This window comes from Garra rufa, chromosome 22 (genome assembly GCF_049309525.1).
Source record: "Garra rufa chromosome 22, GarRuf1.0, whole genome shotgun sequence".
Lineage (NCBI taxonomy): Eukaryota > Metazoa > Chordata > Actinopteri > Cypriniformes > Cyprinidae > Garra > Garra rufa.
The window spans coordinates 384,440-397,780 of record NC_133382.1 but is presented as its reverse complement, the minus strand read 5'-3'; the positions used below and the strand labels follow the sequence as shown (position 1 = coordinate 397,780).

The following is a 13,341-nucleotide window of genomic DNA, read 5'->3' as shown; positions in this document are numbered from 1 at the left end:
AGTGGGTTACCTGTAAATAGTTCAGTTTGGAATCAGAATTGGCTTCTCAAGGAACCAAGGAAGGAGTTAGGAAGGTTTTCCAAGGGGCTTTTAGAGCGAGGAGGTTATACTACTGTATACACATTGTTTTCCAGGAAGTATTGTGGTCAAAAATTTAAAAGCTGCTACAGGGGATCTTTTTTAATGCTAAAAAATGTTTGATGTATTCTGACTAGATAGAGAAATCGCTTTATATCTAAAAGAATATCAAAGCTGTAAAAGCTTTTTATTCGTCCATCTGTTTCGCTATTAGTTGTGTACTTTTATAGAGAAATGTACTTTTTTTTTACTGAGGGTAGCCTATATGAGTAAAAGCCAAATTATTTAAATTTGCAGCTCACAGACTAGAAACGTATTTCACGAGTTTTGATAAATAATGGTAACCTAAACAAATTTTTCGTGCTGTCCTTGGAAGGGCTCGATACAGACGCCTCGAGACGACATGACAAATGATCAGGACTCTCCTGGACTTATAACGTTGGTTAAATATGTAACTTACCAAATAAAACTGATATAAATCAACACAGATCAGTTTTCGAAGAAAGGTTTCCCTCACGCGTCAGGTAACGTAGCCCAAGGCCTGGCTACAGACTCAATGTCAAGTTAACATAAATCGAAAGGGAACCAACAGATTTTCACAGTAACTTACTTAAACTAAACTTACCTCTAAATTTCTCTGCTTCGTCAGTGACATGTATTCCAGGCAGCTTCTTTCAGTTTTTGAATAAGATCATCCGTGCCTCAGTCGACAGCGTCAGAAATGAATGACGTCCAGAATAACCGTCATGCACAATCTCGTTTTCAAAATGCACAGCGCGGGCTACAATCCCATTGGACGACACGAAAAGACTGGCCCTCCGGAGGTCGCATCCTCAAAATGCATTTGAACTAAGGCACAGTAGTAGGCTGCCTGCTACACCATATAATGTTTAATAAACATTAAATATTTTTTTCGTGTACGTGTATTTGTTTAACTCTAAATTAAAAACAAAACTTAAAACAGCTTTTATATCAGTTTAAAATTACAATTAAAAATGCAGACCTACTTTAATCCAAATGCTTTACTTTTAAAAGTTATTATCTTGATGTTTTGCATAATCACTAAACTGTCATTTGCTTGTGTACTGTTCAGAACTGGTCAGAACGATGCAGGCTCTTGAACATATTTGGTTATTGTTGATTGTACCTTTCTTTGGGGATTAAATGGTACAAATGTGGACCCTCTGCCAGTTGGAAACAAATCTGTACATTTTTTACCCCTAAATGGTACATAAGAGTAGCCTACTATAAGGTGCAACTATGACCCATTGAGGTGTACAACTTCACCATTTGCACCCTAAATAGTTGATCTGCCACATTATGCCAACCTTTATGCATGTATACCTCCACGTTGCAGTGTGGGGGACTGAAATGTCATGTTGATGATGAAATGTCTGACATGTGGAGGAATAAAATGTTGAGGATGAAATGTCATGTGGGGGAATAAAAAGTGGACTCAATTTTTTTTAATTGCTGCTGTTAACGATAATTTAATTTATAATACTCTCATCTACATTTTACAATATATGAATCAATACATAGCCATATATGGTCCATCCATATGTCTATATAATGTAAAATATAATGAATGTCATGCAAAAATCTGATTTGGACTATTGTTAATCAACCTCTCTAACCTATGCATGACCTTGCTTAACTCTTAAAAAATACTTTGTTCCAATAAACATACATGCAATAATGTAATACAGTTTTGTTTGTATATCAATGTATTTTAATATATGAATCAATATATAGCAATAGGTTGTCCATCCATATATTGCTATATATTTTCAAATATATGAGGAAGTTTCTGATACACTGAAATATATTTTCCAATGTATTGCAATATAAATTCTAGTATATTGCAATATATTTTTGTTTCGTAAGGGTTTTTACTTTTTAAATTAAATACCGTCATTACCATAATACAGTAAATCATTAAAACTAATGCGAACAGATCATTAAGATGCTAACATATAGCTTTCTCTAGTCATATATTAGACCTTTTCTAGGCAGTTTTATAATAATTGAATTAGTGCGTCTTATAGTTTTAATTGAATAATTGACAAAAGCAATACATTTTTTTTACAAAAACATTAATACATTTGCTTTAAAGTTCTATTGATGATACAGAGACCATGTGTTTTGGTGGATTGGTTCTTTATTCTTTTGCAAAATTTCTAGTAAAAAAGAAAACAGCAGATGCAAAACTGTAAGGGTTGTAGCCACAAAAATAGGACCGAACAGTAAAATGAGGGCATTAAACGGGGGCGGACTGGGTGGTTTTATCCGACTGGTTGGTTACACTGACACTTATTTTCTTTGACATCATTGTCAAATGACTACAGGAGTAACAGTGGATGTGGGTCACAGAAATTATTCATCACACTGAGAACCGCCAGATGAGCCAGTGGAAGTGGTCTCTTGTGTTTCTTTAATAAGCGTGGTTGGCCACGAACAGAGAGTCTCCCGCCGCTGCTCCCGTGTCTCCTTTGGAGACGTATTTACCGACAGACGCTGCGCTGTTGTTCTGTAGAGGAAATTGACACATGAGATTAGTAAAACAGGAAGGGTGAGCGGTTTCAAACCTCTACTGTTGCACAACACATCACTGTGTTCCTACTGAAAGACGATATTCTGTGTGTGACTGGACTAAATTACAGCTATCTCTGAGGGATGCTCTATAAGGGAATTGATTATGAACGCTAATTTAAACCTTTTAAATATGGCCTTGTGTGATCTTACAGGTTATTAATTGATGACATATGCTATTGTTAAAGCCATCAGCCATTATTTCAACTTATTTTTAAAATACTCATGTTTAACATTGGAATTCTTGGTGAAAAACAACCTCACCAACCAACCTTACCTTGCAAAAACTGGATCAAAACAAATAAATCACACCTTTAGCTGCCTATCCCCTCCCATGAAGCAGTGCGAATGACACCATCAACTCCCAAACTGGTAAATATTTGTGTTTTGGAATAAATGTAAAATATACTGTTTCTATTTAGTTATAGCTAATACATAATTTTATTTAAGTCTTTTGCAATGGTTCATAGGATTGTAGTTCTTTCCCTCATTAAAGCGGTACCTTCATTTATTTGTCTGTTTTTCAAATACTTTTTGCTTCAAATTAAAGTTTGTTCACCATGGTTAGCTTGGTTTATGGCTTATAATTTGAAGACTTTTGAATAGTGAAAACACTCGTGGAATCAAATTGACTAAAAATGTGATCTGTATAAAAAAATGTGGAGTGTGATTTTGAACATGGGTGGAAAGAAGAAACTAACTACAGTGAGCGTAGCTTGAAAAGAAGGTGGGGATATAAGACAGCTGCTATTAGTGGTCTGTCATACTTCATAATACTACCAGGTCAAAATAATCATAACAACACAGGTCATAACTGCTCACTGGCAACCTCTCATCCACTTTTCATTGTCTTCGTGAGTTTGTGTACGTACTATGGCTCTCTTGATGAATTCCTCCTGGCAGGCTTTGCCATTCTCCTTCTTGCCGCCCCAGGCTTTGAGAGCGGAGGCCTGCAGGGCACGACCGTAAGAGAAGGTGAGGGCCCAGGGTTTGATGAGGGGACACTGGTTGATGGCGCTCAGATTGATTGAGGCTTCCTCCTCGCTCTGGCCTCCGGACAGGAAGGTGATGCCTTTGGGAAGAGAAGATGATAAAGAGATGTGATCTTTGTGTTGCAGTTTAAAATATGCGGATTTACGACCAGCCATTTAGATGATAATAGTTTCATTTAGATAATAATATGTAAGTTGAACATAAAACTATTCTTAGATATACTAGGGGTGTAATGATACATCAATATGGATTTGTGCATCGGTCAAATGTTGAAATGTTCAACTGCTCTAATATATAATCACATTCAATTCAGTTTAGACAGATATTTCTGTCCCAGACACTCTCTATTCTATGCACTATTATCTTTTCAAATGTTTACCCTCCACAATGACACCTCTCAAAGGGATGAAGGGTGTAGGGGACTAAAACCTTTCTGCGAAACACACATCTGTAACATCTTTCTGAGCCAATTACAGAGGCGCTGTTTGTTCCACAATTAAACCTGTGCAAATAATCATGGGTGTCCATCATTCTGAAGGGGCCTATGAAGTGGCTATATTCAAAGACTATAGAATACCAAAGACATGTCACTCGTGTAGTTTTGAATGGGGAAAAATGCAACGGTCATCATGGCCGCGAAGCTCCGCCTTCTTAGTGAAAGAGCCAATGGTTGATTAGTAAAGTCAGCGCGTCACTGCAGCTGCCGCTAGAAGTTCGGTTGCTATAGAAACAGTCAGCGCTCTAATGCTGATGATACACTGGGCAACTTTTTGAGCAATTTTATCGGGCAACTTTTTTTGAGCAATGTTGCTTGGGCACTTTCTCATTGAGAATGGGTAAAACATTCCTATCTGGAAAATTTAGATCTGTTGTGGGCGCTGTATCACACCTGGCTGCCTGTTTACGGCAACATTTGCCAAAGTTGCCCAGCAACATTGCTCAAAAAGTTGCCCAATTTTATCATTAGCATAAGACGTGCGTTCAGTACTGTGCATGCGCACTGGCTCATCTAGCCGGAAAAATAAGCGGTTTTTTAATGCTATTAAAGCACAAGGAACTATATTTATGAGGCAGTTGTTGTTGGATTTCTTTGGAGATTTCAAATATGAAATTTAATCGTAAGCTTGGCGAACAGTTTGAGAATTTGATGTTTCCCCATTCAAATAGATAGGAGCTACACTTGGATGCCCGAGAGGCATTTCAAAGATGGCCGCCGAGTGACATGACTTGTCTTAAAAGGACTTTGCTATATTTGAGCGCTCTGACTTGGGACGACGCTTCAATATGGCGGCCATGACGGTTCTCATTCCAAAGTGCCCTTCAAAGGCAGATTCATTGCGAGGCAGCGATAGCGGCGCTGACTCACCGGGAACGGCAGGTGGAACGGTGCGACGCAGGGCGGTGACGGTGGCCATGGCTATTTCCTGAGGAGAGTACTTGTGGGAGCAGGAGTGGCCAGCGGTCACCATGTTGGGTTTCAGCAGGGTTCCCTCCAGATACACGTGGTGGTCTGACAGAGCCTTGTACACAGCCGCCAGGACCTTCTCCGTCACATACTGGCATCTCTTCAGATCGTGGTCACCATCAGGCAGGATCTCAGGCTCCACAATGGGCACGATGCCATGCTAATGGAGACAGTGGCAAGGAATATAAAATAATCATATGACAGCTCGCACATGTGAAAACATTAATGGCAAAAACATTCAACATGTTTTCTTGTTTATGTCAACAAATACGTCACAAATGATGCCACATCTTAACTTCAAGGTGCATTCAGTTGTAAGTTTAACACGTTAAGAAACACATTTCTTTGGGTATGCTCCAATGAGATGAAGAATGATCTCATATTAGTTGTCTATAAACAGTGTTTTAATATATAATGTATCATTTTTGGTATAATTTCGCCTTTCTGTACTCATTGGCTGATGCCTCTGTGGATACGCTAGTGTTGTCTGGTGATGCAAAGAGCTACAAATTAGACAACGGAAAGTACTAATGGGAGAATCACTACCTGTACGGCCAGAAGACAGAAATTCTGACAAAGACAAAACATGAGAGTGTGACGTCAAGGGTTCAACAGGTAAGGTACTTCATGTCCGTGTAGACCGCTCTCTAAACTCTAAAACTAGTATCCGTGCCATTTACATACTTATACTAGTTACAGAAAACTGAGATGAGCAATGAGAACAGTCAAGAAGGTGTCTGTATTCTGTTCTCTCTCAAATGTGTACATCTAGGTTGATTCACATCGACAGCAGTATTTATATTGGCGCTGGATGAACTACTGAATGCACCGTTAATCATGTTTGCTGATTATTTAACAATTCATGTCATGTCAGTCATATTTTGGGTCTGTGCAGTTCATGGCAATATTAATGATGTTAAATTTGTATTAGTTTTAAAGCTGGAGGCAAAACAAGGCTTTCCTCTGCTCTCAGCCAATTATTTTTACTAATATGCCAAATTATTGAAAGATCAAATTCACTGTCACCTTATTAATGACGCATACTACATATGCAGGCAAGTAGATAAACTCAGAATGTGTAACACAAATCATTTCACTTTAACGTACAGTTTAGCCTGTTATGTTCTGAGCTCATCTGCTTGCCTGTACATAGTATGCATTGTTAATAAGGTGTATACTCAATATTTTAAAATCACTTCTAGTATATGAACTCTTTTTCAAGTAAAGCATTTTAAACCAACTCATTGTTTTTAGTCATTGAAATACTGCATCGCGTCTGAAAACTATGAATTATGTTCCTAGTGTTCCTAGTGTCAGAACTCGATGTCCAAAAGCAAAGCAGGCTGTAAAGTGGCTCACCATCTGGCAGATGCTGGCGTAGCGGGCGAGTACATTGGCGTTCTCAATAATTGCAAGATGGGATGGAGTAGTGGGGGTGATCTTCAACACACACCGCCATTTAGCAAAGTCAGCACCGTCTTTTTTATACTGAGCGCAGCGCTCATACAGCCCATCCAGACCTGAGGTGGACACGTGTGATCATTGGTGAAAATAGTAAATAAAACTCATAAAGTTAAAAACAATATGAACAAAGGCCATCCGTACCCTGTGTGGTCGTCTCTCCGTTGGTGCCGGCCAGAGGTACAACACCCTTGTCCACCTTGATTCCGACCACCATGCCTCTCTCTTTAATCAGCTGAGAGAAAGGCTTGCCATCGTCAGTCTTCTGATAGAGCGTCTCATGGAAAAGGATGACTCCACCGATGCAGGGCAGGATGCTGTCGTCAGCGGTGAAAAGCAACTGACGGTACAGCCTTCTGTTCTCCTCTGTGTTCTCAGCGTTGATGCTCTGGAAGCGCTTTGCTACGCTGCCTAAAATGACCGGGGAATAAGGACAGAAGTCTCCATTTGGGTGAACTAGTATTTTGGAAGCATGTAGGTGAGTGTTTAAGTGTTTGTACCTGTGGACTCATCAGCTGCAAGAATCCCCTTTCCTGGAGCGACGATCCTCTGAGCAATATCGCTCAGCTCTTTCTTCTGATCAGGGCTCAGGAACGGATATGCGTGAGGCATCTTTACTGTAAGGAGGAAAGTGAAATCAGGTACAAAGCAGATGGTAGCCAAATAAAAAGTATTGTGGTAGGACCATGGGATATTAATGGTATCAGGTAATATCGTGGAACTTTAAAGATACTTTGAAGTACTCATTTTTGTCTGTGTTAGTAGCGTAATCAAAAAGACTGTTTTCAAACTGGTTTCCTGATTATTTCCCCATCCGGTTGGCCACAGATAATTTTGCACCAAACTCACTCCATTGGTTTAGTCAAGGTTGGGCTGGAAAATCAACCTTTCAATAAAGTGCTGCAAGAGTGACATATTTTATAGTTTTGAATCACACTAGTTGGACAAAAACTGTAGTATTTTCCAATTGGCTTTATAGATTGCTGAAAATAAGCTCTGTGACCCACAAGAGTGTATCATTCTTACATGGTATGTTCATCATGATAATCTTCACAAATCTAAAGCCTTCTAAATACAATCACCAGAAGCTAAAAGGTCAATCTTTAACAACAAATGACACCATGGTTTCACAACATTAACGTCACACCTCTACGTTTCCGACAATGTATTTAGTCTTTATGTGAAATCTACAAGTTGGAAGACTAGGCTGTAAAAGTGGATTAGTGAGAAGATGAGTTTTGTATTTAGTCTCATATAACCAATTGCTAGCAACCAGCTATTTCAAGAAACATAAAAGTTTAAATAAATCTGTTTAATGTTAAAGCATGAAAATATCTGAAGCTTGTGTTCACCACGGACATTATTTCAGGTATTCAGAGAAACTATTTTAATGTTGCAAAAAAATGACACACATAACCTTTAATGATTACAATAGCATGGCTTTTGTTTGGTATGTCCAAAGAAATTTGTATTTTATGTTGAAGAAAAATGAAACAAACCAGCATAATGCAGCATAGAAAGATATAATGCATTAGAACAATCACACTTTCAGCTTTGCACTCTCGGCTGTTGCAGGAAGTACTCTAATATCCTTGTTGGATTAAAATATCTGCTAAATAAATAATTGTGACTCAAAGGGCTTTTGTGATGAGGAAGTGTTTTAAAGAACTTTATTTTATTTAAAGTATAGAGAGTTTTTTGTCTGCAATGGTCAGACTTCTGCTTTTTTAAATTAAAGTAAAGGGAAAATCCTGTGAGAGTATACTTAACTTCAACTTGATCTTTTTTTCTTCTTTATTTCCTCATAATGACTGTCACTTACTCCCGCTTGCTGTCCCTTATAAAGTAAAGCTGTGTTTTAGGAGGCCTACTCTCATTTTTGACCTTTATGTGAGTTATGTAGGACGAGCTCTCTTCCTGTCACCCCCCTTCATCCACTACCTTTGCTCTTTTTGACACCACTGCCTAAGAGGTCAGTCTATATATAAACTAGCATCTACCAGCTGCACGCACTGGTGTTGACGTGCTGTTCTTGCATGAGGGTGTGTATATCCAAAAAGGATATATAAATATATATATATATATGTGTGTGTATGCACATGTATATATATATATATATATATATATAAATTGAGTTCTGTTTGTTCTCTTGTAAAACATTGCAGGCTTCAACTAATAAAGTATTTGATTATTTCTTCACTTTAACCGTCAGAGTCCCAAGCATTGATACTGATGATATGTTATTTTTATAATTAAAGATTATAACCACTGGCCACTGGTTATTAAAACATATAATGATGTAAAATGATGGCAATATGAAAATAATACAATATAGTAGAGTTGCATTGACCATTATGACATCGGGCTAAAGAATGCATGCCAGTTCACTTTATTCAGATTCATTAAATGGTTTTGAATCATTCCAATTTAGAATATATTACCTATGATTTACTAAATGGCTCTGTTGTGTGAATCTAAATAAAATCAGCTGAAGAGTGTTGCATTTCTGCAATAGTTAGAAAAATGGTCTCATTTATGACCATTTTTATCAGTTAATATGTTTCTTCTAACAGTGTCACCATACTGGAAACTAAATTTAACTAAAATTGTTAGAAACATGAATTTAGTTTAATTGCCTTAAAGCATTAAACCGATTGTGCAGCATAAGCAATCCATATCAGAAGCCTTTAGATAAATAGTCGGCCTATTGCAACATTTAGCACATGGTAATAATTATCACAATTCATCAGGTTAGATGCTTTGTTGCAGTTGTGAGTTTAGTAATCACAAAGGAAATATAAAACACTTGCTTCCTCCTCCTTTATTTTAAAGTGTTTGGCTCTGATAAAGCCAGCACACAGTGACAATTTCCAGTCTCCATTGTTGTCTTATTCACACTGATTAGCACTGTGGTAGCCTTTTAATTTCAATATCCAGTTAAGACAGAATTTAAAATGATTTTCTTACCTTTCTCGCTGAAAGAAGCACAGATAAAATGGAGTGACCCTTGAAGCGAGGGAGAGAGGAAGAGAAGGAAGAAGAAGAAAAGATCTGGCACAGACTACGACAGCTGCCTGTCTGATTGGCCACTGTATTTATCCAGCATTATGACCCCTCACATTCAGCTGTCCTGCTAAAATTAGCTCCATCCTGACACTGGAGAAGGGTGGCAACATTCCCAAACACGCAAGAGAGCGAGGGAGACCGGAGTGTGTGGGGTCTAAAGCCTCACAGTTAAGTGTGCTCTTGTGGAACTAAGTTAAAAGATGCTTAGAGAAGTCTAAAGAAGGAGAAAGGCAAACAAGTAATCTACAGCACTGTTGCTGGAAACCTCATCTGACAATAGCAGCACACTGACCCTTGACCTTTCAGTGGCTTTTGAACAGCTGCAGGGTTGGCTGAGCCCTGCTGAAGCCCTGGATCTTTTATTAATAGCCCTGGTTTTGTTGTTTAGAATGGAAACATTTTTTGATATATATATATATATATATATACACAACATAGAATTCCATTTGGTCCTACTAGTGTCAAAGAAAATTGCACAGCACCTTTAAGGTGTAGCATTTGATTTGTAGTTACTTAAAACATAAAAAGACACTTAAGACATCCTTATTGGAACGTAACACTAGAATTTAAGTATTTTTGATGTGTGTGGGAATATACTTGTCAACATCATTGGAAAAACGTGCCTCTATTTACATTTGCCTCCAGAATCATACCTATACATAAAATTCACTCTGTGTCCAAAAGTTCGGCCCATGGGCCAAATGCGGCCAGTAGACAAATTTCAAACAGCCCGCAGCTTGTCTATTGAAATGTATTATATGTGGCCCGCCAAGCATAATTTACAAATCATGCAGTTTCATAATGTTGACAACATATCAGTAAAATGTGAGGTATAACAATTAGATAACTCATATTCCCTTGCGCTGCCATTTCTAAGTGGAACACCTACTCGTTATTAGAGACTCATAAAAATAAAGTTTCTCGCGGACTGATCTCGATCATATGATCAGATTTCCGTGAGAAGCGTTTACAATGGATTTACTATAGTAACACTACCCTGTACCACTAACAGTGGTGGTACTGAGGCAGAAATGTAGGATATTTACATAAAATTTTATTGTATTATTAATGTAGACATGTTGGCTTATCCATTCCAATGTATTAAGTGAATAATGAAATATAGGCCAAATTATAGATTTTTTTTCTTATAAGCAGTTTTGTGCATTAAAAAATGAGTGTTTATAGACTACATACCATAAAGACATTGTAGGTATTATAATTATTACAATTTTACCCTTTAATATAAATGCTATGTTTTATGCTATACTTTCCGTTCATAAATCTGTATTCTGAAGGAGAGATTGCTAATAGCTGTATTCATAACCAGTTGGAGACACTATTAATTTTGTAAAAACTGCCCAAATGTTTGCAAATATTCAGTAATCACCATTATACTTTTTCTGGATTTATATGAGCATATGGGTAGGTTATGTGTATTGATTTCAACTTTAAACTTCCAAATTTCCAAGCTGTGATAGAAAAAAAGTTGAATTATTAAGTGTTTGACACCATGAGCAGAATAAAAAAAGAAAGACAGGAAGGCAAAGAAAGTGAGACATAAAAGACAGTGTCAAATTCAATGCTGTCCTCTTTTGCAAAGTAAAAATTGCAACACCTCATCTGATATATTTACACACTCGTGGTTTAACGCAATAAATGGTGCAACCCTTTTACAGGCATCTCTTTTAAGATAAAGGTCAATAAACTCCTGCTGTGTGAGTCTCAAATCACATTTTTATTTTTACCAAGTAACCTTCTACTCATTTAACAGATGTACATTCTTTTCTCATCTTTGCTGATGGTCTGACTAAGCGCATAGGCCATTTTCTGTCAACCACCAAAGACTTTCCGCTCTGCTGTGGTTTTGTACTTCACTATCAATAACCACACAGTCATTTTTAAACATTTACAGCTACTTACAAGAGGAGAACTGGCCCCCAAGGTTTTTTGGTTCTTTGCCATTGGCACCTTTGGCTTGCTTAGTTAGGGACGCCTAATTTTTGACAACTCTACAGACTTGTTTGCACAGATGCTATTGGAAGAGAACTTTACTGAGCTGGGCTGTGTTTCCCAAAAGCATTGTAGGCCATAGTTGATCATCGAACCATCGTCATCACTGGAGCTTCGATCAACTTTAAGATTGCTTTTGAGAAACGCAGTTCAGGATGATGACAGCACTGAATCAACAATGAACTGACTTCAACTGGAAAATTGACTGTTACTTAAAAAAAAGAAAATACATTTTTGTTTTCATTATTGGCACATTGTTTTCCTGCTTAACCTCTTAAACTCTGCAACATCAAATATTCAAAATGTTGCTGCTTCATTTACATGACCTTCCTCATGTAGTATGTATCAGCCCATATATGGTCTCATTTGAAAGCTTTAGAGTCTCCTCTTTACAGGAATACCAAAACTTTTAGTTTTATGATACATAAAGTAGTAAAATGATGCTTAGAATTTATTTCGTACCACACACAAATTTCCGCCTAATGATTGTGAAGAATTATTACAAAGAATGTGTATTTCTTATATTTTTCACAAAACAGACAAGTCATATATCACAAGAAAGCTCTCATTCTCAAGAATCTGAATCATTTTATTGTGTGACAAACACAGATCGAATAATCTTCAATTGAATCGCGATGTCAGAATATTACCTCAAGAGTATAATAATATATTCTATTACTTTCCTCCACATACTACTGCTTCAGTTAGCTGCAAGCAGCCATACACTCCATTTTAACCTTTAGATTAGGATCTCTTCTTTTAAACGAGGCCATTTTCACGTTTCTGTGTGTTTCTATTGCTGAGAAATCCATTGTTTTGCCAGACGCGCATCTTCATCCACCCGAGCGCTTCTGCAGATGCGCACAAAACCGCTGAATGCGGCCGCTCTGTGTTCACTGCTGGGGCTTAGAGCGCTTCAGTAGATCAGATTACTCTCTCCGGCGCCTGCTGTGCTGATCAGAGCTGTGAAAGACGACACATCTCCCTCTCCAGACGCACAGAGCGAAGAAGAGACATGGAGAGGTTCCGGGTCACAAAAGATGCTTCGACGGTGCAGGGACTTGTGGGATATGTAGTTTTTGGACTCTCAGACCATAGATATATGTCTCAGACGAGTAAAGCGGTCGCCATTAGCCAAAATAGACGCTAAAGGAATAAATAAGGGGCAGGTTGCCATGGAGAGCAGAGGATCCGCGGCTCATAAGCGCGTTTATAAGTATTACAGTGCTTCTATTCAGGTTTGTGATATTCTTATAATTAGTTTGAAACGTAAAAGCCACCAAAACAATCTGCTAAGCTATGTATTGAGTGTGTGTATTGAATATTGACAGTAAAGTACTGTAGGTGTTTCAGTAAATACACAGGAAAACGAAACATAATTCAGTCAATAATCATGAAAAGTTCTATGGTACATAGTAAAGTAGGATTCTAAGGGGTAATGTGCTTTATAAAACCTGTTTTTGCAAAGAAACACACAAGGACACTTTTAGGGGGAAAAGGGGGCAATGTGACTCCCTTCGGTTATAATTCAATAACTTCCAGTTAGAAACTGTTATATTAAGGCTACGTCTACATTAATCCGGATACATTTGAAAACGGAGTTTTCATTTTAAAACGCTCTCCGTCCACACTCACGTTTTCCAAAAGTTTCTCATCCTCGCTGAAACGTAGGAAAA

At 37.8% G+C, this 13,341-nt stretch overlaps 1 protein-coding gene across 1 annotated transcript; it reads right to left on the bottom strand.

Annotated features, from left to right (window-relative positions):
- Nucleotides 1-2,221: 2,221 nt before the first annotated feature.
- Nucleotides 2,222-9,696, bottom strand: aldoab (aldolase a, fructose-bisphosphate, b). Its single transcript, XM_073828058.1, has 7 exons — nucleotides 9,557-9,696; nucleotides 7,090-7,206; nucleotides 6,734-7,000; nucleotides 6,488-6,648; nucleotides 5,030-5,288; nucleotides 3,543-3,742; nucleotides 2,222-2,608 (listed from the first exon to the last, which is right to left on the bottom strand). The coding sequence occupies exons 2-7, from the start codon at nucleotides 7,199-7,201 to the stop codon at nucleotides 2,513-2,515; spliced, it is 1,095 nt and encodes a 364-aa protein (XP_073684159.1). The 5' UTR covers nucleotides 7,202-7,206; nucleotides 9,557-9,696; the 3' UTR covers nucleotides 2,222-2,512.
- Nucleotides 9,697-13,341: the final 3,645 nt, after the last annotated feature.